This window comes from Chrysemys picta, chromosome 25 (assembly GCF_011386835.1).
Source record: "Chrysemys picta bellii isolate R12L10 chromosome 25, ASM1138683v2, whole genome shotgun sequence".
NCBI lineage: Eukaryota > Metazoa > Chordata > Testudines > Emydidae > Chrysemys > Chrysemys picta.
Genome location: NC_088815.1, coordinates 12,050,517 through 12,074,020, shown reverse-complemented (window position 1 = coordinate 12,074,020; position 23,504 = coordinate 12,050,517). Strand labels below are relative to the sequence as shown.

At 51.8% G+C, this 23,504-nt stretch overlaps 2 protein-coding genes across 3 annotated transcripts; one reads left to right on the top strand and one right to left on the bottom strand.

Moving 5' to 3' along the window:
* Positions 1 to 2,143: 2,143 nt before the first annotated feature.
* Positions 2,144 to 6,999, bottom strand: GPX4 (glutathione peroxidase 4). Of its 2 annotated transcripts, none has more exons than XM_005281042.3 (7): positions 6,846 to 6,999; positions 5,705 to 5,799; positions 5,037 to 5,181; positions 4,143 to 4,294; positions 3,751 to 3,775; positions 2,993 to 3,052; positions 2,144 to 2,433 (listed from the first exon to the last, which is right to left on the bottom strand). In XM_005281042.3, exons 1-7 carry the CDS (start codon positions 6,918 to 6,920, stop codon positions 2,401 to 2,403), a joined length of 585 nt encoding a protein of 194 aa, XP_005281099.3. In that variant the 5' UTR covers positions 6,921 to 6,999; the 3' UTR covers positions 2,144 to 2,400. The 2 variants fall into 2 exon arrangements, with proteins under 2 accessions (XP_005281099.3, XP_065434486.1); XM_065578414.1 differs by lacking the exon at positions 6,846 to 6,999 and adding an exon at positions 6,179 to 6,529.
* Positions 7,000 to 15,325: 8,326 nt separating this feature from the next.
* Positions 15,326 to 22,215, top strand: POLR2E (RNA polymerase II, I and III subunit E). The gene is made up of 8 exons (XM_005281043.5): positions 15,326 to 15,485; positions 16,716 to 16,890; positions 17,746 to 17,861; positions 19,847 to 19,927; positions 20,179 to 20,237; positions 20,438 to 20,516; positions 21,485 to 21,565; positions 21,985 to 22,215. The coding sequence occupies exons 1-7, from the start codon at positions 15,429 to 15,431 to the stop codon at positions 21,548 to 21,550; spliced, it is 633 nt and encodes a 210-aa protein (XP_005281100.1). The 5' UTR covers positions 15,326 to 15,428; the 3' UTR covers positions 21,551 to 21,565; positions 21,985 to 22,215.
* The last annotated feature ends 1,289 nt before the right edge of the window (positions 22,216 to 23,504 follow it).

The window sequence follows — 23,504 nt, the reverse complement described above, 5'->3', positions numbered from 1 at the left end:
GTCCTCCAGCCACTTAACTGCTGAGACCAGGTCCCAGTTGCTTTAGATTTTTCTATGCACCTGCACTCCTTGTGGCTAGCCAGGGCTCCTACTCTGGGGCTGCAGATGCATTTAATTGCATCTATAAAACAGCTTATGCTCAGATATTTTTCATTGTTAGTTAATTGCTTCTGGCTTTAACTTGTGCTGTTGGGTAGTCAGGACCTTTTCACCTTCTCTTTACCAGTTACCTTCCTTGCTCTCCTCCTGCTCTGTCATCACAGATACTAAGCTACTCTTACCAAAAGGGAAAAGTTTATAGAACCGCCCAACACACCCCACTTCCTTAGCCAGGGGCCTGCACCCCTCCTGCCCCTTAAGAGGGGGTCATGGTGAATGATCAGCTGAATGTGAGCTCACTGTGGCCAAAAGAGCTAATGCAATCCTGAGATGCATAACTGGGGGAATCTCAGGTAGGAGTAGAGGTTATTTTACCTCTATTTAGCCCTGGTGTGACTGCTGCATCCAATTCTGGGGTCTACAGTTCAGGGATGTGGATAATTGGAGATTGATCAAAGAGCCGTGTAAATGATTAGAAGCCTGACTGCAGACACCAATGGAAGATGGGCCCTCTCTTTAGTTTAATGAAGAGAAGGTTCAGGGGTGACTTGTCTAAAAGTACCTACCCAGGGAACAAGTAGGTAACTAAGGGCTTGTCAGTTTAACAAAGAAAGGTATAATGTCATCCAAGGGCTGGCAGTTGATGCTAGACAAGTTCAGACTGGAAATAAGGTAATTTAACAGAGTAATTAACCATTGAAATGCTTTACAAGAGTCATGGATTCTCCATCACACAATTTTTAAATGTAAACTGGATGTTTCTCTAAAAGATTTGCTCCAGGAATTACTCAATGAAGTTCTCTGGGCTGTGTTACACATGAGGTCTGATCACAATGGTCCCTTCTAGCCTCAGAATCCATAAAACCCCCTGAAGACATTTTACAAGACAACTCTAGGCCACTTCAAGACTCACCCAGGTGGGGTGGTTTGTGCTGCTCTGTGTGCGTCATGCTAGTTTGTGAGTGCAGCAGGGCCCTCCCATTAACTGCCATGCCCTGGCTCCTAGAACACTTCCTACAACCAAGGGTGCAGGCTGGGGCACTGGTCAGACAGGATGGGTTCTTCAGTCCCCCCCCCCGGTTTGTGTTTCACCAGGGAAAGGAGTGGAGGTAGGAGCCTTCAACCTCTCCCTCATGCCCATCCTTCCACCCAGGGGGCTGCCTCATTACTACAGCAATAGAAGTTGCTGCAGCTGGCTTGGCTGCCTAATTAATAGAGGTAGGTGGGGGAGGTTTCTTTAAGCATGTTTACCTTGTTCACCCCCTTTGTCTCTTGTGGGGAGAGCCCAACCCTCTGGCTACTTTACACTTAACCCTTTAGAGACTCTTACCCTCCCACAGCAGTGGGAGGGTAAGAAGTCTGTACACTGCAGAGCCAGTTCTGTTGAACAGAGATGGTTGATTTGAATGCAAATGTAGAAACTAGATCCACACCTGGTGTGAAATCATCAGTCCATTAACAATGCAGCTGTGCCCCACAGAGCAGCTGGCCTAGTGCTTACAACTAAATTCAGCCACACAAAACAAGTCACATGTGGCTGGTGGATGCTGCAGCCTCCCTTGCTCCCAGCCCAGCTAATCACCCCCTGCTGTAGCTGAACTACGGGAAGATGCTGCCTTAGTCTGCTTGGGGAAATCTAGAAAAAAATAGCTCCAGGGAAGGCCTTGGCACTTGCTGCTTAATTCCTATTGGTATTACCAAGGATTATCTCCTCAGACACAGCTGTTGGCTCCAAGAGCAGGAGTTACATCAACTCGTGTTTAGCACAGGCTTGGGCAGAATAAAATGTTTCCTTCCCCAGGATCCAGCTAACCTGTTTCAAACTCCCAGCAGCGGAGTCCATTGCTTTCTGCTCCCCACCACTGACAGTGGCCAGCATAAACCTTGCCAATACAACCAGACTTTTCCCCAGCAGCTGTTCCCTGCTCGGCACAGAAGAGAGCATCCTCCCCTACAGTGACTGTTGCTACTTGGAAGAGTCACTGGAGCTTCCTCTGCTGCACCATGTTACACACAGCTGCTTCCCACAGACTCAGACAAGACATTTGTCAGTTTCAGCATAAACTTTTATTGCAACAAAGCTGAGAGTGCCCAAGTCAGTTCTATGGAAACTGCCCAGCAACAGCCACCAGCCCAGTGAAGCCTTCTTCCTGCCGATGCACGCCAAGCTTTCGGGTCTGCCTCACCAGCAGGCTGGCTTTAAGGCAGGCCGTCATTGGGGCCGGATAGGAAGACTCCACAGGGAGCAGGTAAGAGCCATTGCTAAGCAGAGGGAATGGTCCAGTGTCGAAGTGAACAGGTCTACAGGAAAGCGGGCAGGTCCTTCTCAATCACCTGCAGAGAAGAGGGAGTCAAGTGCTGTTTCTCTTGAGGGCCTGTGGAGAGCCCCCCTGCTGTCCTGTCCATGAAGGATAACTAGCCCCTGCCTGCTGTATCCAGAGCTCTACACCACTGATTAGGAACACCTCCCTGTGCAACATCCCCACCAGCTGTGGGCACAGCTTAGCTACTTGCATCCCACCCTGCTCATTTTCATCCCTCTGCATCACACGCCTGCCGAGAGACCTCCCCACCCAGTACAGGGTGAAAGGGCAGCTTAAGTGTTGGTAGCCCGTAGAGTGGAAGGAAACCCAGCAGCTCTTTCTGTGTGTTCACTGCAGGCTGTGGAGAAACAAGGACCTAAGCCACGATGCTGCATTACCCAAGTCTCAGTACATGACTAATAGCAAGGGCAGTGCAGGAAGCTATTGGCAAAGTATCTTCTTTCCCTTCCACCCCCAAGTTTGGACCCACTATTAAAGCTCTGCTTTGTGACACACGGCTTGGCTGTTCAGTTCCGGCAGAGCTGGCCCCCAAGGTTACGGCTTTGTGACACACAGACAGGCTGACTTACATATGGATCATCCATTGGGCTGTATCTCTTCACCACATGGCCCTCCTTGTTAATGAGGAACTGTGGAGATAAGAGACAAGCATGAATAATCCTGGACCCACATGAGTGCTCTGCCCCACTGGAACCCAACACTTGAGTCACGCACAGAACACTACAGGAAATGAGCGTCAAGGCCAGGTTCTATTATGGCTAACTCCCCTGGGCAGCAGGGAGGCCATGGGTGGAGACGCAGCCTTGGGGGCACCTGGTAAACCACTATCCCTCCCTGGGTCACTTATAAGAACTGCAGCTCCTTTGCAGGGGGATCGAGTGCTTTGAAATCTTCTGAGCTCATGATGTACCAGACCTCCATCCCCAAATGCTGAAATGCAGCCACCTCTGGCATGAGGCACGCTGTTCCTCACCACCACCACACAACAATCCAATGCGCAAAGCGAAGACTGATGTATCCCACTGAAACGGAGTGAGGCGGGATGTAGTTAGCCAAGCTGGAGTCTGGCTGGACACCCCTATCCCTTAAAGGGTTGGATCTAGGACCCACATGCAAGGTCAGGGCCTGTGGGTCAATGCCTGCTCAGGAGGAGTAATCTTACTAGGCTCCCCGGCCCCTGCCTCCAACACCTCTTCCAGCAGAGAAGTGTTTCTTGGAGCCTCCCACCCAACCTTGCTGAGCTCCTGGGATCTTACAGGATCACACCACAAATGGTCAGGCCATTTTAGATGCTAAAACCCCCAGTGAGAAGAGAGCAGAGTCCTACCTTTGTGAAGTTCCATTTTATTGCACTAGGAAGGAGAGAGAACACCAGTGAGACAGCAGCAGTTATAAACCAGTCCCAGCGCGGATAGGAGCGCCCACCCACCAACCGCAGCCCCACACCTAACCCAACAGCCTGCTCTGCCACTACTTCCAACAGGCCCAAGGTGGGGACTGCTCTATGAGCATGCAGCTTTCCAAGCCATCCACCCCACAGCCCCTTCCTCTCCAGTCCAGTGTCACCCTGCTGCCAGTGGTGCAGGCTTAAGTCTCCTCTTTTGGTTTCATCCCAGGATTGACTTGCTCCCCCCCTCCAATGACACAAATGGGGCCAAGCTGTGTCTCTAATGCTACCACTTCCTTCTGCGTCTGTTACTGCTCTGGGTCTGCACTCACTTTCCCAGGGTGCCTCTTCCTTTGGGCTGATCTTTCATCCATTTCCAGAGAGGATGGGCGTTGTTCCCGTTGACCTCTATCTTGCTATACATGTCAAACTTCACCCCATAGCTTGCAACAAATTGTTTGATCTGAGACTCATCCCCAGGCTCCTAAGAAGCAAAGAGAAGGGTTACTGTGGGAAGTGAGTAGTCTTGCATCATTAGGCTATGACTGACTACCCAGAACCTCATTCCATTTGGATTACACACAGTTCCAGGCTCAGATTCGGAGGGCAGGATGTGTGTACATTGAGGGAATGAAGTTGGGTGGGCTGGGCGACGAAGGAGGCGTGAGCAGCTTGCTTCTAGAATATCCCACTCATTGCTGGGACATAGCTGGCAGGGAGCATGGTTACTTGAATACAACTGGGCTCAGGAGATGACAGGAGCCACATGGTCCACCTGGAAGTGTAGCTCTGCCAGGCATTCATGTTCTAATGCACACTGAGTCACCCACAGCCTCCTTGTGCCTCAGGCAGCCCAGCTGAAGACTGGGTGCATTACTCCAGCTTGATGGCAAATAGCCTAATTCTTTAAGACCAAAGTGTGCACATCACCAGTCACCATGACCAATTTTTGGCAGAGACATCAAAGTGTGAATGGGCCAAAGACTAAACTGTACTCCCACTCATATGCTAGGGAGGCTGTGTAATTAGCTGTTTATCTGATGGTAGTACTTAAAGGCACTATACGCTGGGAATACTTGCCAAGCCCATGCTAACTACAGGGATCCTTCAGTCTCTAGGGCTGCCAAGCCAGCCCCCTTTGCTAGGGAAAAAAAACTGCTTTCCCCCCCTAGAGGAACCCCCTTTCCTTAGCAGGCAGAGGGCAAGAAGGCAGAGGTGCCACCCACCTGGTTTCCAAACTGGTTGCAGGGGAAGCCCAGGATGCGTAAACCCCGCTCAGCGTATCTGGCGTACATATCGACAAGCTGAGTGTAGTTTACGTCAGTTTTTCCTCATTTGGATGCTACATTGGTGATGATGCAGACGTTCCCCCTGGGAAAGAAACAGAGTCACTGACCGCTAAAGGGCTGGAGCTGATCTACCCCACAAAGACAGACATTAGATCCACAGCAAGGGACCCTCCCTACAGGATGGGCATTGCTTTTCTTCCCTGTTGGATGGAACCTGCTAACTGGCTCCTCACATGCACCCCTTTCCTGGACTCATTTGCATCAGATGCAAGTCACAGAATTCTCCACACCTCCCATCTGGTGCAAGTCACAGACCTTCTGAACCCCACCCTGTAGTCAGGCAGAGCCTGTCCATCTGGAGCCAAGCTGCCCCTGCCTAGTGTAGTCCCTTTGGGGCACTCCTCCTCCCCAGGGCCTGGATGTGCTGCTCTCGCACCAGCACTCCTCCCTGGGCTGGGAATATTAACAGTTTTTGTTGTTGTTTAGACAAGATTAGAGGAGACTGAAGTATTAATAGCTTATCTACAGGCTAGCCACAAGGCTTGTGCTTTGGGTACCGCGCTGAGCCAGCCAAGCTCACAGCGCCTAGGCTCCCCACCACTTACTTGTACTTTTCCAGGGACACATCATTGCCATCAATGTCTTTGGCATGGAATTCATATATCGATTTGGCAGATTGCCAGTCATCCGCCTGTGTACACTGCAAGACAGCCAAGGGTCAAGATCAGTTTCCCAATGAAGGTATCTCATCCCAGTCTTTGAGCACAGAAGTCAGACACGCAGCACGCCAGGGAAAGGCAGCAGCCACACATTCAAGAGAGGCTGTTCCGCTACCAACAAAGCCTCTCTTCAGACAGTGACCTTCACTCACTCTTCCTGGCTTCCCACCTGATCGTGATCAAAGATACGACCTACTCCTACCAAAAATGGAAGAGGTTCGACTGTCTAGAACCATACACGACACCCCACTTCTTTACCCGAGCCCCCCCACACACACACACCCACCCCTTGACAGCAGTATTGGGCAGGGCTTGCTGCAGGTTAAGTGACACACAGGTCAAAGATCCCATTGTTCGCACTGGTATGAGCGGTTCCAGCACTGCAGTGGGCTCAAAGCCGCCGATCAGGGTGGATACGCTGGAGGACGGGGGTGAAGCACAGCACTGATCTCGCGTCTCAAAGGAATTAACACGGGTCACAAGCGCTGCTGGGGCTCAGGGGACAGGAGTGGGTCTCGTGACGGTGACTCAGAGGCAGCGTGTTCCCAGGGGACTGGGGCCCAGCGAGGAGCCGTCCGTCCTCCCGCTGCATTGCGGCTCCGCGAGCCTCAGCCGAGCACGGGACTCGGGGCGGGGCTAACGCTGCTGAGCCGGGGCCCCAGCGCGCTCCCGAGCGCCGCAGGCAGGAATCCAGCCGGACTGCGCGTGCCCTTCAGCGTCACGGGAACGGGGGGGCTCCGCGCCCCCCCCTCCCCCAGGCTGTCCCGGCTCCATTCAGAAAGGCGGGGGGCGGGGCTGGAGGCCCCTCCAGGCCTCAGCCCCCCCCCCCGCCCCGGACCCCGCTGGGGTCGCCCCGGGGGCTCAGGCCGCCCCTCAGGGCCAGGCTGGGGGAGCCGCCGAACGGGCCCCTTCTCGGGGGGGGGCAGGGGGGGGCAGGTCCTCTCTAGCCGCCCCGCCGACTCGATGGTAGGACCATAGAGCGGGGCGGCCTGAGGGAGCGCGAGCCCGGCCCGGCCCCCGCACTCACCATGCTCCGGCTCAGACCCCGCGCGCCTAGTGCCCCGCACAGCAGCACCCGTCTGCCCAGGCGGCCCCAATTCATGGCAACGGCACCCGGGCTCCGCCTCAACGGCCGGCCCAAGCCTCCGCCGCTCCGCCAATCAGCGACGGGCGCCCCGCCCCCTCGGCTGCCAGCGCCGCGCCCCCGGCCGCTCCGACCAATCAGCGGCCGACGAGGGCGGCCCCGGCAGAAAGCGGCCCGCCTCCGGCCCCTCGCAGTCACCAATCAGGGGAGGGCAGGGGTTATCGCGCGCTTGTTTATCCGATTGCAGTGGCCAGGGGGAGGGTAAGACCCTGGGGGAATAGCCCAGAGTGCACCGGGCTGCAGGGGGAGGGGGAGACCCAGGGTGGAACAGCCCAGAGGGCACCGGGCTGCAGGGGGGAGGGGGAGACCCAGGGTGGAACAGCCCAGAGGGCACCAGGGGCACTGGCCGATTAGCTTGGCCCTGCGTTGTGTGATGTGTGTCCTGCTGAGGATGCAAAGTGCTCAGGGCGTGGGGGCTGTGGGAGGCTGGTGTTTTGCAAAGCACCAAGCCGGGCGATATAATAATTAGTAAGTGTCGCTCCTTCCTCCCAGAGTTGCCAACTGGCTAATCGCACAAAGTCCAAAGCACAGTTGGCAGCGTTCACGCGGTACATAAGCTCCCGAATTTCACAAGAAGCCAAAAATCAAACTAATCCCATTTCAAAACAAGGCCCGAACAAGCCAATCCCTAAGAACCCCAACCCTCTAGGTGACTAGATCCCCCCCCCCGGCCTGCAGTCTGGCACTGCGGTGGGCCCGCTGTGCACCCCGACTCTTTCCCCGCCTCCCCCCTGCTTGCTGGTAGCCAATCACAAAAAATAAACAAGCTACTACAAGCCACAAGCTACAAGCCAAACAAGCAACAAGGTACAAGCCAAAAACTAGCCAACAAGCAACTCACAAGCCAATTAAGCCAAAAACAAGCCCATTTTCTGTGTTTTTTTCCTGGGTTTGGCATGTCTGGGCCAAACCCAAACACCCTTGCCCCGCCCCCTGCCCTCAGGCCCCGCTCCTTATCCGAGGGCCCGCCAAGGGGAGCTGCAAGAGCGGGCGCTTGGGATGGAGGCAGTGCACAGAGACCCCCCTGGCCCGCCCCTGCCTGCACTTAGAAGCCGGACATGCTGCCGCTTCCAGGAGCCGCGCAGAGCCAGGGCAGGTAGGGAGTCTGCCTCAGCTCGGTTGCGCTGCCCCCGTCGACCAGACTTTTGGCCTGTTCAGATCTCCCAGATTGCTTGCAATAGCAACCAGGAGATTGAGGTCAATTCCCGGGAGACCTCCCGGCCAATCCTACTACTCTTTGTGATGTTCAAAGATCTGAATTATCTTTTGCCTGTCGGCTCTGTAGAGTGGAGATCGCATCTGTACAATACTGCCATGTGCCCAGTCGTTCTGATTTTAACCGCCCAGGACGAGAAGGCTGCTGGCTTTTTGGGTAAGGCATTGGAGTGGGACCCCCAGAGAGCTGGGTTCAGCTCAAGACTCTGCCACACGCTTTCCTGTGTGAGGTTAGTCACGTTATCTGGGCCTCAGTCTTGCACTAACTTCCACTTGGGTGGAGGCCTCCATGGAGCTGGAACTCTCTGTGCGTCTGTTCCCCTTAGGGTTGACAACTTTCTACTCGCACAAAACCAAACACCCTTGCCCCGCCCCTCCTCCGAGGCCCCGCCCCTGCTCACTCCATCCCCCCTCCCTCTGTCGCTTGCTCTCGCCACCCTCACTCGCTCATTTTCACCAGGCTGGGGCAAGGGGTCGGGGTGCGAGGGGTGGGGTGGTGTGAGGGGCTCCGGCTGGGGGGGGCAGACTCTGGGGTGGGGCTGGGGATGAGGGATTTGGGGTGTAGGAGGGTACTCTGGGCTGAGACCAAAGAGGTTTGGAGGGAGGGAGGGGAATCAGGCTGGGGCAGGGGGTGGGTTGGATGCGGGGGGGTGAGGGCTCTGGCTGGGGGGGTGGGGCTGGGGATGAGGGGTTTGGGGTGCAGGAGGATGCTCTGGGCTGGGATTGAGAGGTTTGGACGGTGGGAGGGAGATCAGGGCTGGGGCAGAGGGTTGGGGCGCGGAAGGGGGTCGGGGTGAGGTAAGCAGCGCTTACCTCAAGCAGCTCCTGGAAGCAGCGGCATGTCCATTAAAAGTCTGGTCAGCGGTGCAGCGGGGCTAAGCCAGGCAACCCTGTATATCGTGGCTCTGTGCGGCTCCCGGAGGCAGCAGCATGTCTCCCCTCTGGCTTCTACGTGTGGAGGCGCTGCTCCATCCGCAGGCGCTGCCCCCACAGCTCCCATTGGCCGTGTAGGAGCCGGAGGGGGACATGCCACTACTTCCGGGAGCCACACAGAGCCACGGTAGGCAAGGAGCCTACCTTAGCCCCGCTGCACCGCTGACCAGACTTTTAACAGCCCAGTCAGCAGTGCTGACTGGAGTGGCCAGGGTCCCTTTTCGACTGGGCGTTCCGGTTGAAAACCGGACACCTGGCAACCCTAGTTCCCCCGTTGTAGAATGGGGATAATAACTTCATTTATCCCACCTTTTGTCTATTTATTTGACTTAAATGGAGATTGGCTCAGACCCTTGGATTGGAAGTTTTTCAGGGCAGGGACAAGCCTCACATAGCCTTTCATCATATGTTTGTAGAGCGCCTAGCACCAGGGGGCACGAATCTCTGTTGGAGTCTCTTGGCAGTACTGTGAAAAATAATAGTAATAGTGGGATGCTATTTTCTAGACTTGAAGGCTCTATGGGTATCTACCATCACAGCAGTATGACTGGTGTCACTGGCAACAGGTGATTCCCAGGAAGACATAAAAGATGCTGGATCTATCCTGAAATAAACTCACACCCTCTCCCATAAAAGAAGAAAGAAACAGGGAGTGGAAAAGGAAAGGTACACTTCTTTATAACCTCAGACCACAGACAAACCCTGTGCAGCCCAGAGGTTTAAATACCACAGAAATCCAGTGTGGAGACACCACCTTAAATGAAAGAGGATGGAACTGTGGTGAGAACCTTTAAAAAGCACTTTCCAACCCCTATTATTAAGCAGCAGTTGCGGGAGGCAGTGTTATTAAAAAGCAGATTGGAACATTTTGATGGGAAAGGGGTAATTCAAAATGAAATTAACATTGCTCAGACTCCAGCCCTAGCTCCCTATTGGCTGAATTCTAGGCAATTGCTAGGAAGAGAAAAAGATGTGGAGAACATTTTTTAGTTCCCCCTCCCTCAACTGCTTATTTTAGGTTTTGTCATATGGGTGCAGCCCCCAGAGACTAACTGACACTGCACGATACAATTCAACTTGAAGTTTTAATTTTAAGACAGATAAAACGAGTAAGGAGTGGTGCTGAATAATAAAATCACTTCAATTGCACTTTGGAGGACTGGATTAGAATTCAAAATGACCTGGACAAATTGGAGAATTGATCTAAAATCAACAAGATGAAATTCAATAAAGACAAGTCTTTAAACCATCATTTGAGAACTTCAGTGACTCAGACAGAGGTTAGGGGTCTATTTCAGGTGTGGGTGAGAGTTTGTGGCCTGCAAATCGCAGGAGATCAGACAGATGATCACGATGGTCCCTTCTGACCTTTAAGTCTATGAGTAAGTGCAAGTACTTCACTTAGGGAGGAAAAATCAAATGCACAGCTATAAAATGGGGACCCAACTAGCTAAGTGGTGGTACTGCTGACAAGGATCTGGGGGTTATATTGAATCACAAATTGAATCTGAGTCAACAGTGGGATGCAGCTGCGAAAAAGGTTAATATTATTCTGGGGTGTATTAACAGGAGTGTCGAATATAAGACACGGGAGGTAATTGTCCCGCTCTATTCAGCACTGGTGAGGCCTCAGCGGGAGTACTGTGTCCAATTCTGAGCTCCGCACTTTAGGAAAGATCTGGACAAATTGGAGACAGTCCAGAGGAGAGCAACTGAAATGATAAAAGGTTTAGAAATCCTGACCTGTGAGGAAAGGTTAAAAAAACTGGGCATGTTTAGTCCTGAGAAAAGAAAATTGGGAGGGGGAACCTGATAATAGTCTTCAAATATGTAAAGGGCTGTTATCAAGAGGATGGTGATCAATTGTTCTCCATGTCCACTGAAGGTAGGACAAGAAGAATGGGTTTTATCTGCAGCAAGGAAGATTTCAGTTAGATTTTAGGAAAAAATTTCTAACTCTAAGGGGAGTTAAGCTCTCCAAGGGAGGTTGTGGAATCCCTGTCATTGGAGGATTTTAAAAACAGGTGGGACAAGCACCTGTCAAGGATGGTCTTGGTCCTGCCACAGCGCAGGGGGCTGGACTTGATGACTTCTCGAGGTCCCTTCCAGCCCAACATTTCTATGGTTCTGTGATTAATACTAGAGGGGGGTCTGTGAATTAGAAAGATTAGAAGGGTGGATGGAATATTGTTTTAGTTTATAAAAATGGATCATTTCGGTTCATGTCTTTCTGAGCCCTGATCTGCTGGCACGGAGTATTGCCTCGGAGCCAGGGAGAAAGTATGAGAAAGAATCAGCTTTGCAACTGGCAGAAGAAAGGATAATGTAAGTTGGAAGAGGAAGGGGTCCCTGCTGATGGGTTGAATATTTTCTAGTGCATTGTTAGGGAGGGAGGAGGGATGGTAGCCTTGGATTACAGAATGAAAGGATAGAAAAGAACCTCAGTAGCACAGGATGTTTGTCGAGGGTCCTATTTCTGTCTCTGCCAATTGGTCTTATATCTCGAAATTGCACAAAATCCCCCATCAAAGGGGCTTTTCATGTGAGCGGTGTGAGAAATTGCAGGCTTTGCTTTTGGCACGTCATGGTCCTTTGATCAAATGTCAAGAGCTGAGACGCTCAAAACTATCATCAAAATTAAGCAACCAGCACGGTAGAAACTGGCTCCACCCTCCCGCTGGGAAGGAGAAGTACCCTTTCCCAAGTTATACTGGCCACATCCAATATAGGCACGTTTGTGTTTAGCCAGTAAATCACTTTTCCTTTGCTCAGGAGAAAGCCCCAGAGCTGAATTTGTCCTGTCCATGGCTACAATGAGACACTAATGTAAGGAGGACAGATGTTTACATTGGCACCTCCCAATGCAGCAGTATGACAGTTTCTGTTCTATGCTATACAGGTTCTTATGCCCATCTCACATCCCCGCAGTATCTGAGCACGTGCCAGGCGTGCTTTAACGACGCAATTAACGTCTGTCACATGTGGCTAATTCTTTCTCTCTCCTCTCTCCCCTGGAAGAAGTTTTTGGCAGTGGAGTGGTCTGTTTTGGTAGGATTTTGGTTTTGTTGCTGGTAAATGCCTGTGCTGCTCTGTTTGTGTTAGAGAAGGCCAGTGGGAGAAGTGCCCCTTGTGCTTGGAGCAGAAGGTGAAGAGGTTTGGGATGGTCCTGGGTTCCCCGCGTGTTCATCCCACGGTTTCAGAGCAGTTCCCGAGAGCTCTGACTCCTCCACTAGCAGGCTCTACCCTTATGACGCTGTAATTTGATACAACAAATCACTGCAGGAAAACATGCGTCACGTTTTGGGGTACCATCCAGACCAGTCAGGAGTTGTGCCATCACCTTCCCAGTTACCCTGGGTGCCTTCAAATGCTCTGCTGCTGTTGCTCACTGCCTGGACACCAACAGCCAGCCGACAAGCATGCAGTCCCCTGAGTGTCTGTGTGCTTTGTAACTTTGGTTCAGTGCCCTGACCCCAGCAGCCACACAACACACAACAACACAACAGCCCCACACTAGTTTCTGTCACCCAGTTACCTTATGCCAGGGTGACCTCAAGCACACCAGTCCTGAATTTCCCCAAAACCGTCTGCCCTGACGCGTCCAGCCCTTTCTTGGACCATTCAGAGGAATAAGAAGGTTCATTTGCTCCTCTAAAGAAACAAAATGCACAGTTTATCACTCTAACCTATCACTTACTGGGCTGGCTTAGATTAAAAGGCAAACGGGATAGCTCAGTTGGGGGGGAGGGCTAACTCAGTGGTTTGAGTATTGGCTTGAGTATTGGCCTGCTAAACCCAGGGATGTGAGTTCAATCCTTAAGGGGGCCATTTAGGGCAAAAATCTGTCTGGGGATTGGTCTCCCTTTGAGCAGGAGGTTGGACTAGATGACCTCCTGAGGTCCCTTCCAACCCTGATATTCTGATGATTAACAAAAGAAGGCAGGACTTTAAGTGAGTTCAAGTAGGAGGGATGGAGTTAGAAATGGCTACAAGCAAATAAAAGTAGGAATACACGTCTCAGACTAAAACTCAATTTCAGCCCATTGCAATCTTTGCCTATGCAGGTTTCTCTCCTACAATCTCCCTAGACTTCAATCCCTTGATTGAAGGACCCATCTTTCTGCAATCTAAAGAGCTCAGGCCTCTTTGGTCCCTCCAATTCTCTGCCCCTCCCTTTATAGCCCAGTAAACCTTTGAAAATCTTCTCTCTCAAAATTCCTTGACCTTCCTTCAAGAGGCAGGAAGGCTTCCTGGAGTGCTGCCTCCATCCCCCACGGAGATGGTTAAGTGGTCATCTCTCTCCACATGCTCTCCTGCTGCCTTTGTTTACCTCACATGTAAATAAGCTTTTGTTGTCTCTGGCTGATGACCAGGCTGTGCAGAAAAGCAAATACAGAGCCCCTTGTGATCTGGACCTGCTGATTTCCCAACTCTCTTGTGAGCTGTTTACCGAATATGTAGATTGCAGTCCCATTGTCACGGGTCAGCCCTGCTGCATTTGTTTTCATGCTCTGCACAGACCTGGATCTGCTTCCTTCAAACCAGAATACCAGACAACATCAATAATGCCATGTATAGTATTCATACATACATTTCACATGTGCATCCGAAGAAGTGGGCTGTAGTCCACGAAAGCTTATGCTCTAATAAATTTGTTAGTCTCTAAGGTGCCACAAGTCCTCCTGTTCTTCTCTTTATACATTTCACAGTGATTGTAATCCCCAGTGTGATTAATCCCAGTTTCCCAGTGATATAACACACAACCCCATTTAGCTGCCGATCATGACTTTGCTGGAACACGGAGGGGGAATACAGATGCAATTAGAATAATAGATTAGGGTTGGGAAGAAACCTTAGGAGGTCATCTAGTCCAACCCCCTGCTCAAAGCAGGACAAACCCCAAGAAAATCATTCCAGCCATGGATTTGTCAAGCCGGGCCTTAAAAACCTCTAAGGATGGAGATTCTACCACCTCCCTAGGGAACCCATTCCAGTGCTTCACCACCCTCCTACTGAAATAGTTTTTCCTAATATCCAACCTAAACCTCCCCCACTGCAACTTGAGACCATTGCTCCTTGTTCTGTCATCTGCCACCACTGAGAACAGCCGAGCTCCATCCTCTTTGGAACCCCCCTTCAGGTAGTTGAAAGCAGCTATCAAATCCCCCCTCACTCTTCTCTTCTGCAGACTAAACAAGCCCAGTTCCCTCAGCCTCTCCTTGTAAGTCATGTGCCCCAGCCCCCTAATAATTTTCGTTGCCCTCTGCTGGACTCTCTCTAATTTCAGAGTAACAGCCGTGTTAGTCTGTATCCGCAAAAAGAAGAACAGGAGTACTTGTGGCACCTTAGTTCTAAGGTGCCACAAGTACTCCTGTTCTTCTCTCTAATTTGTCCACCTCCTTTCTGTAGCGGGGGCCCCAAAACTGGGCGCGATACTCCAGATGTGGCCTCACCAGTGCCGAATAGAGGGGAATAATCACTTCCCTTAATCTGCTGGCAATGCTCCTACTAATGCAGCCCAATGTGCCGTTAGCCTTCTTGGCAACAAGGGCACACTGCTGACTCATATCCAGCTTCTCGTCCACTGGAATCCCCAGGTCCTTTTCCTCAGAACTGCTGCTTAGCCAGTCAGTCCCCAGACTGTAGCAGTGCATGGGATTCTTCCATCCTAAGTGCAGGACTCTGCACTTGTCCTTGGTGAACCTCATCAGATTTCTTTTGGCCCAATCCTCTAATTTGTCTAGGTCACTCTGGACCCTGTCCCGACCCTCTAGTGTATCTACCTCTCCCCCCAGTTTAGTGTCATCCACGAACTTGCTGAGGGTGCAATTAATGCCATCCCATCCTCCAGATCATTAATGAAGATGTTGAACAAAACCCGTTGCCCTGCGCTGTGGCACCCTGGCCCTAACAGACATTGCTTGCCAAGGCTGCAAGTCCCCTGCAGGTGGCAGTAATAGGCTTAGGTCTTTGAGGGGGGAAACTACACTTCCCAGAAGCCTTTGTTCCTAAAGACCCCTGCAGCCAGTGTCTACCTTTTTGTGCCTGTTATTTGTGATAAAATTATTAAGGCTAATAGAATAGCTTTTTATGGGGCACAACCCTGGGAAGAAGTAAGGGGAGGATACCAAAACGGGTGAATTGTGTGTGGGGGCGGTACCCTGAGCGTTAGCAGGCGTTTATATTAGACACCTATAGTTGAGGGTCCTGAAAGCATGTTTCTGGGGAAGACGTGTCTGCGCTTGCGCAGAGCTGTTTGAGCGCTTGCGCAGTGGCTCTATCGGAGCTCGGCGGTGGTGGCTGCGTGTTGGACGCGCCATGGACGACGAGGAGGAGACCTACCGGCTCTGGAAGATCCGTAAGACCATCATGCAGGTGCGGGCGGGGCCTGCCGGGAGGGGGCCCCGAGGGGCGGCGGCGGCGTGGGCTGGGAGCCCGGATGCCTGGGTTCTATCCCTGGTGCTCGGGGGGGCTGGGAGCCTGGACGCCTGGGTTCTATCCCTGGTGCTCGGGGGGGCTGGGAGCCTGGATGCCTGGGTTCTATCCCTGGTGCTCGGGGGGGCTGGGAGCCTGGATGCCTGGGTTCTATCCCTGGTGCTCGGGGGGGCTGGGAGCCAGGACGCCTGGGTTCTATCCCTGGTGCTCGGGGGGGCTGGGAGCCAGGACGCCTGGGTTCTATCCCTGGTGCTCGGGGGGGCTGGGAGCCAGGACGCCTGGGTTCTATCCCTGGTGCTCGGGGGGGCTGGGAGCCAGGACGCCTGGGTTCTATCCCTGGTGCTCGGGGGGGCTGGGAGCCAGGACGCCTGGGTTCTATCCCTGGTGCTCGGGGGGGCTGGGAGCCAGGACGCCTGGGTTCTATCCCTGGTGCTCGGGGGGGAGGGTGGGCTGGGAGCCAGGACGCCTGTGTTCTATCCCTGATGCTCGGGGGGGCTGGGAGCCAGGACTCCTGGGTTCTCGCCTGCTCCATACTCTCTGGGTGACTTCAGCTGAGTTCTCTCCCATCTTTGCTCTTCAGCTTCCCCATCTGTAAAATGGGTGCAGTCGTACTACCCTGCTTTGCTGGGGGCCTGGATTTATTTCTGTCTGTAAAACATTTGGAGACCCTCAGGTGCCAGGTACCAGACATGGGCAGAGTGAAAACCATGACATGACTATTATTGACTGACTGCAGCGAAAGAGAAGGGTAAAGCACTGGGACCTATCGAAGGTCTTAGCCGTAGCTGTCTGTTCGCTGCATTCTGGACTCTATCGTTGGAGCCTTGTCTTTCTAGAAGATGTTTTCTCAGACAGGTAGAGCAGGAGAAAGGAGTGATGATGGTTAACAATATTAAACATTTATATTGCTGTCGTGCCTCAACACCACAAGTAGGTTGGACCCCATTGTGCTTGATGCTGTACGGACATGATAGATAGCTCCTGCCCCAAACAGCCTAAAATCTATAGACCAGTGATGCAGTGGAAGCCGTCAAATAACCTTGGTGCAGGCTCTGGAAGTGGGAAGAGTTTGGGCTAGGGAGGCTTTGCTGGATGGGAAATTGGATGGGAACTGTTAAGCTGCATTTATGTCTTATATGCATCATGAGTAAACAGGAGTATTGTCCTCAGCTGTGTCACGATCGGGGCTATCTGGTGACCCAGGATGAATTGGATCAGACCTTAGAAGAGTTTAAAGCCCAATTTGGCGATAAGCCCAGTGAAGGGAGACCACGGCGGACTGACCTTACAGTGCTGGTGGCCCATAATGACGATCCCACAGATCAGATGTTTGTCTTCTTCCCTGGTGAGTGTGGTGCTGTTACGCTCTGTGACGAACTGAGGAGTCTCAGTAAATGTATAGGCATGAACCTCATTCTAGACTGGTGCCGGCAGCTCCGACGGGATGCAGCGCCAGCATAGGACTCATTCTTCTGCCTGGCACTTAGCTAGCTGAGAGAAACTGAATGGAGGGGGGTGGCTTAGCTTTTGAGAATCGGTTCTGACGTGCCTTGGCTCCCGGGAACAAATCCTGGGTTGGATGATCCAAGGTAGATCAGTTCAACGTGCCGCTTACTGTGTGGATCTCTCAGAAGGCCAGCCCGCTCCTAGGAAAATCGTGGTAGTAGTTGATTCCTGCCAGCATTTGGATAACTGCATCAGAGCCCAATTGTGTTGGCTTTACTCAGGGCAAAACATCCCTTGAAGCCAGGGAGAGTTTTGGCCAAGTACAGTCTGAATAGGCTGAATTCTGCAGGCTACAATCCCGAAAGATTTACAGAAGGATTTTTTGGCCACTTGGCTATGCACCTGCTCTCTGTCATATGTTCTTTTTCTTGGTGCAGCCTAGTACAGTCTGTAACATCTGGATAGATGTCTCTGAACCGACTAGTCTGTAGTGAAAACCGTTCTGTTCTCTGAAGTCCCAGCTGCGGTGCTGTGGTGAATCGCTTTGCACTTCCAGAAACTGCAGGTGCAATTGTACTACCTGCGCTCTGAATAGCAGCAGCATGTCGTGCCGAAGGGGAGGCTATTAGAATCCCAGGCGAGGAATATAGGTGCATTAGTATTATTCTGCAGACGAGCTGCAGGAAAAAGGCAGATAAATGCAGATCTTTCATGACAGCCAGGAGTTGTATCATGTGACTTATTTATTCCTCAGAGGAGCCCAAGGTTGGGATAAAGACAATCAAGATGTACTGCCAGAGAATGCAGGAAGAGAACATCACCAGGGCTCTGATTGTGGTGCAGCAGGGCATGACTCCCTCAGCAAAGCAGGTAGGTGGTGGTCCTGCGTCAGGGCTGGTTGGGAGTTCATAGGCTGGGGACTGAGAGTTCATAGGATGCACACTTGTATGCCTCTGGGGGGTTTTGGTACCAGATGCACAGTGGTCAGTGCCCCTGTAGATTAACCTTTTTGCTTAACTTTGTCCTCTTTAAAACAGTGTGTGACCATGCCCATCACACGTGGGCACCGTGCGCTTGCAGACCGTGCAGAACCCTCAGGTAATAGGGTACATGAGGATTGTAGGACAGTCTTAACACACATTTGCTAAGGCAGAACTTGTTTAGGTCATGTACTCAATAGGAACCACAGTAATTCCTCGCTTAGCGTTGTAGTTCTGTTCCTGAAAAACGCCACTTTAAGCGAATCCAATTTCCCCATAAGAATTAATGTGAATAGCGGGGGTTAGGTTCCAGGGAAAAAATTTTTGCCAGACAAAAGACTATATATATATATTTTTAGTGTGTGTGTGTGTGTGTGTGTGTGTGTGTGTGTGTGTGTCTCTCTCTCTCTCTCTCTCTCTCTCTCTCTCTCTCTCTCTCTAGAGAGAGAGAGAGAGAGAGAGAGAGATCTATAAAAAACACACACACTGTAAGTTTTAAACAATTTAATACTGTACACAGCAATGAGGATTGCAAAGCTTGGCTGAGGTGGTGGAGTCAGAGGGTGGGATATTTCCCAGGGAGTGCCTTACTGCTAAATGATGAACTAGCACTCGGCTGAGCCCTCAAGGGTTAACACGTTATTGTTAATGTAGCCTCACACTCTACAGGACAGCAGGAATGGAGGGAGGGGAGACAGCATGGCAGAGAGAGACACGCATTGCCCCTTTAAGTACACTGACCCCATTCTAAGCACACTGCTTTTTTAAGTTGATTAGCAAGTTGAGACAGCAGCTGCTGCCACCAAGCTCCCTCTGTCCTGAGCCCTATTGTGTCCCCCCTGCTGCTCTGTGGAGATGGCTGGATGGGGTGAAGGAGCGGGGAACAGAAGTGGGGGGGTAGGGGGGACCCTGACATTAGCATCCTTCTTCTCCCCCCTCCCTCCCCCCCTCCCCCCCCAGCAAGCAGGAGGCTCCCGGGAGCAGCTCCAAGGCAGAGGGCAGGAGCAGCACATGGCAGTGGTGGGAAGGAGAGCTGAACTGCCCAGCAATTGATAGCCTGCAGGGCGGCTGCTGCACAGGGAACTTAGGGGAGAGGAGAACTGACAGGGGGGCTGCTGGTCCACCCTGGTTCCAAGCCCCCACCAGCTAGCTCCAATGGGCTGCTCTTTCTGTAAGCAGTGGACAAAGCAGGCGGCTGCCAAACAACTTTATAAGGGAGCATTGCGCAACTTTAAACGAGCATGTTCCCTAATTGATCAGCAATGAAACAACGTTAACCGGGACCACTTTAACTGAGGGGTTACTGTACCTACACACACAACTGGACAACACAACCGGAACTCTTACCTAAGTTTCAGGGGACTGAGGTTAGTACCTGGATACTACAGCAATGGGCACAAGAGAGTAAGACACATTCCTTGCACCAAAGATTTTATAGTCTCAGGTCGACAAGACTAAAAGTAGTTTACTAAAGGGGAGAGATTGTGATGAAGAAAAGAAGGCTGGAGTGATTGAGAGGAGTATTGGGAGTAAGAGGAAACAAGGATGAAGAAATAAGACCTCAGACATGATGAAGGAAGGGAGCAGTGTGCTTAAGGGATGGGAGAAGAGAGACTGGGGGCAGCAGAAGTGAGCCAGGGGGAGGTTGGAAAGAAAGGAAGAGGTGATTGTGTGTTTAACATCTTGGCTAAGAGATCCGCTCTCCCCTTGATTTATGTATAGAGGTGATTGATGTTACTGTGGGTAATACACTGGTTGTAGCGTTTGGTGCTCAGTAAAGTTCAGTTCTGACTAGACAGGATCACGTTGGACTAATGTGCGCTGGGGCCCCTTCTCCTGTGCTGAAGTTTAAAATCCTTTTGGTTTTTCTTTCAGTCGTTGGTGGACATGGCTCCCAAATACATCCTGGAACAATTCCTGCAGCAGGAGCTGCTGATCAACATCACAGAGCATGAGGTGAGTTGGATGCTTGGGCAGCATGGAGTGAGTTCAGGATAGTCGGCCTTTACTCTGGACTATCTGGGTGTAAATCAACCCCTTGAAATTCTTTTACTGTGTATTTTGTGTCGCTGGGTGGTGGGAGACTAGAATGGCTGTCTGCGGCCCTTGCCACTGTGTACTAGCCCTGGGCATCACAGGAAATAACTGTTCTCGCCTCCTTTCTGATCTCAGCCTGCCTAGATCTGACTCCGCTTTTGTGTTTACAGTTGGTTCCAGAGCACGTGGTCATGACAAAGGAAGAAGTAACTGAATTACTGGCCAGATAGTATCCTTTTGTTTGCGCCAAATGTCAGTCCCTCCCCTACCAGCATGGAAGTGACTCACTCGCTTTGTGCTGGAAATGGCTAGACTCCCGATGTGTACAATAGACTGTTATGTGCTCTGTTGGTCCTGCCTCTTGCTGGGATAAAGCGGGCCGAATGATAACCCTTCTGGTGGCGGGTTTTCCTTCACTGTGTTTCTCAGTAAACTGAGAGAGAACCAGCTCCCCAGGATACAGGCTGGAGATCCCGTGGCCAGGTACTTCGGAATAAAGCGGGGGCAGGTAAGGAGCAAAGCAGGGTGACAGACGTAGGCCCTGCGGGAGAGCAGCAAGACAGAGCCTCTTGAAAGCTCTGTTTTTAAGGCCTGTTGGTCTATAAATAAGCACAATGGGTCTCTAACTAGTACCGAATATGGGGTCCCTGCCTCCTTCATGTATAACCCCAGTCCGGGTAGTAGAAGCTGCACAGAGTGACTGCAGGATTTGGCCCTCTATACCTCCTCCTACCTGTTATGTTAAGAGTCTTGGGGCACAGTTCCTATCGAGTTGCTTGTGTGTTACACACCCAGGATTGGGGCTTCAGGTGGCTCTGCAGGTTCCTCATCCATGAAGAATTTCCTCCCCAGGAGAGTTGCATCTGAATGAGGAATTCATTGCCTGTGGGATGGGAGCTGAGCCTGTTGTTCAGATGTCCCCCCTTTCGCTACTAAAGGGTGTTATGCTGATGGGCACCATAAGAAAACCCTCTGATGGAGAGCTGTGGCAGGGTTCTGAGTCAGTGGGCGTTTTCCTCCCCCGTGTCACTTAAAAAACTTCTTTCAGAGCTTCTGCATTTCTACCCTAATCTGGCTGAGTTCTCCCCAGCCTGCCCTGTACTGTGTAAATCGTACAGCACTCTCACATGGAGCATTGCTGGGGGTCCAGGATCGCTGTTAGATCACCTGCTGGGCTTTACACCCTTGGCGTTGACGTGGAGTGGTTGATTAAACTCACGCATTCATGCTTCACAAGCACGTCTGTGTAATCTGTCCCCTGCACGTCATGCCAAGCACGTTGTGCTTGTCCCCTAGCCATGGGCAGCTGTCTCAGTGACTGGTTTCCTCCCTCGATGCTGAGGATCAAGCACTATACACCCTCCTCTCCAGAGGCTGAACACTTCTGCCTCTCCATCGGGCACCTGAGCCGAGCCCTGCGGGTGAAATTCAGAGCTGCTTTTCATTGCTTATAAACTGTTTCTGTTGCCCTTGCAGGTGGTCAAGATCATAAGACCGAGTGAGACTGCCGGGCGCTACATCACCTACCGACTGGTTCAGTAGTCTGCTGTACATCAGGTAACATTGCAGCTCTCTCCGATGGGACTGCCTAGCTGGGATACAGTTGAACGGTGTCAGAAATGAATGCTGTAACTTCACTTCACATTAGCACCTATAAAGTGCAGATGTTTTAAACTGAACCGGAGGAGAGTTCCCTGCCGTGTATTGAAGGATGGACTAAATGGGACCTAACGTGCATGCTTGTTCTAAACCGCTCCTTGCGTGGAACAAAACACATGTTTCACATCTGGTTAGTGAAGGGGCATTTGCCATTGTGGAATCGGAGGGTGGCCTTAGTTTGAGGGGGGGTTGGACGTGAGACTCTTGGTGCAGGACAGAGTCTGTGCAGCAGCTTGGTGGGAGTGCAAGAGTCAGATGATGCGTCTGAACTAAAAGATCTTTCTCTTGAGAGAAATTCCAGATTCTCTTTCTTCCAGGTATGGAAGAGGAATCCTGTGTTATCTGATCTACGCCCTGGCGGCTCTCTGGGTTGTCTGTCATCTTAAATCCAGATCCTTGAAGGTGATTTCAAGTCCTAGCTCTTCCTTTGCGCTCGCTTACCCCCCTCTCACTCCCTGGAGGCCTCCTGCCTGGACTGAAGCTCAATTCCATGGGCTATTTAATTTAATTTTGAACGGAATTTTATTTTAATAAAGGTTTGTGCTACACGTGTTTTCTCACTGGTGCGGTGTTTCTCCAACTTCCCCTGCAGCAGAGCCTCCTAACGCCTGCTATTCCAGATTTCTCCCCCTTCCCTTCTGGTAACATCTTGAGCCAGTAAGTGCTCTAATGACGTCTACTCCCAGTGTCCTGAGCCGTAGCTCTCGTGCCTGCGTTGGTTAGCTAGCTGGACTTTCCCTGCACAGCTCTGGCAATACCGCAGCTGCTCTGTTTGAGCAGGAGGTCCTGGAGCTGAGCCTGACAGTGGACAAGTATCCAAGCTGTGTTAACAGGAGCCCATCTCAACACGGAGTCTCCAAAAAGCCCCTAGAGCCAGACTGCTGCTTCCCTCTGTCCCAGCCTCTCCTACCGACGTGGAAAGTCCCGCTTTCCCAGATGGCCGTGTGGGTTGAGTTCTGGGATGCCTGGGAGTGTTCCAGTGCTGTCTTGATCCTCTAGCTCAGTGGTTCTCAAACTTTTTTTTATGCCCGTGGACCACTTGAAAATTGCTGAGGGTCTCGGAGGACCATTTAATGATCTTTCCAAATGTTGTTTGTACCATTAGATAGCTATTGTAAAGCGCTTTGGATAAAAGCGCTATATAAAAAAACCGTAACTAACTTTTTTCTACAAATAAAAGCACACAACTCATATTTTCATATCAGTAGTTTTCCCTTTCTAAGGCGATGGATGTGCCCTCTCTCCCCCACCACAGCAGCCCCCGAGCTGGGTCCTGGAAGGAGGGGGGGATCTCTCCCCTGCCACAGCAGCCCCTGAGCTGAGGCAGGGGAGGAGGGGGGGGTCTCTCCCCTGCCACAGCAGCCCCTGAGCTGAGGCAGGGGAGGAGGGCCATCTCACCCCACTTCCCCCTCCCACCTACCCTGTATTTCCCCCCCAAGGCCACCACCTCAGCTTACATGTGCATCTTCTCCAGGGTCCAGGCACCTAGTTAGTGGAGCTGTGCTAATTAGGTGGATGGCCCTTCATTCTATTGTGTGCAGCCACGTAGGCGCGCACCTTAGAGGGAACTGTCCGTGGACCACTTGCATGGAGCTCTCGGACCACAGTTTGAGAACCTCCGTTCTAGCTATTTCAAATCCCGTTTTAACCCTTCTCCAAAGCCTTTCCAATTCAAAGTATTTCTCTTCCAAGTGATAAGCCTTTTCCTACCCCCCGTGCGGCATGCTTCTTACAGCTGGGGAAACTGAGGCACAGAAGTGACTTGCCCAAGGTCGCACAGCAGGTTGGTGGCAGCATTGGGCATAAAATTCAGGAGTCCTGACTCCCAGGCTTATGC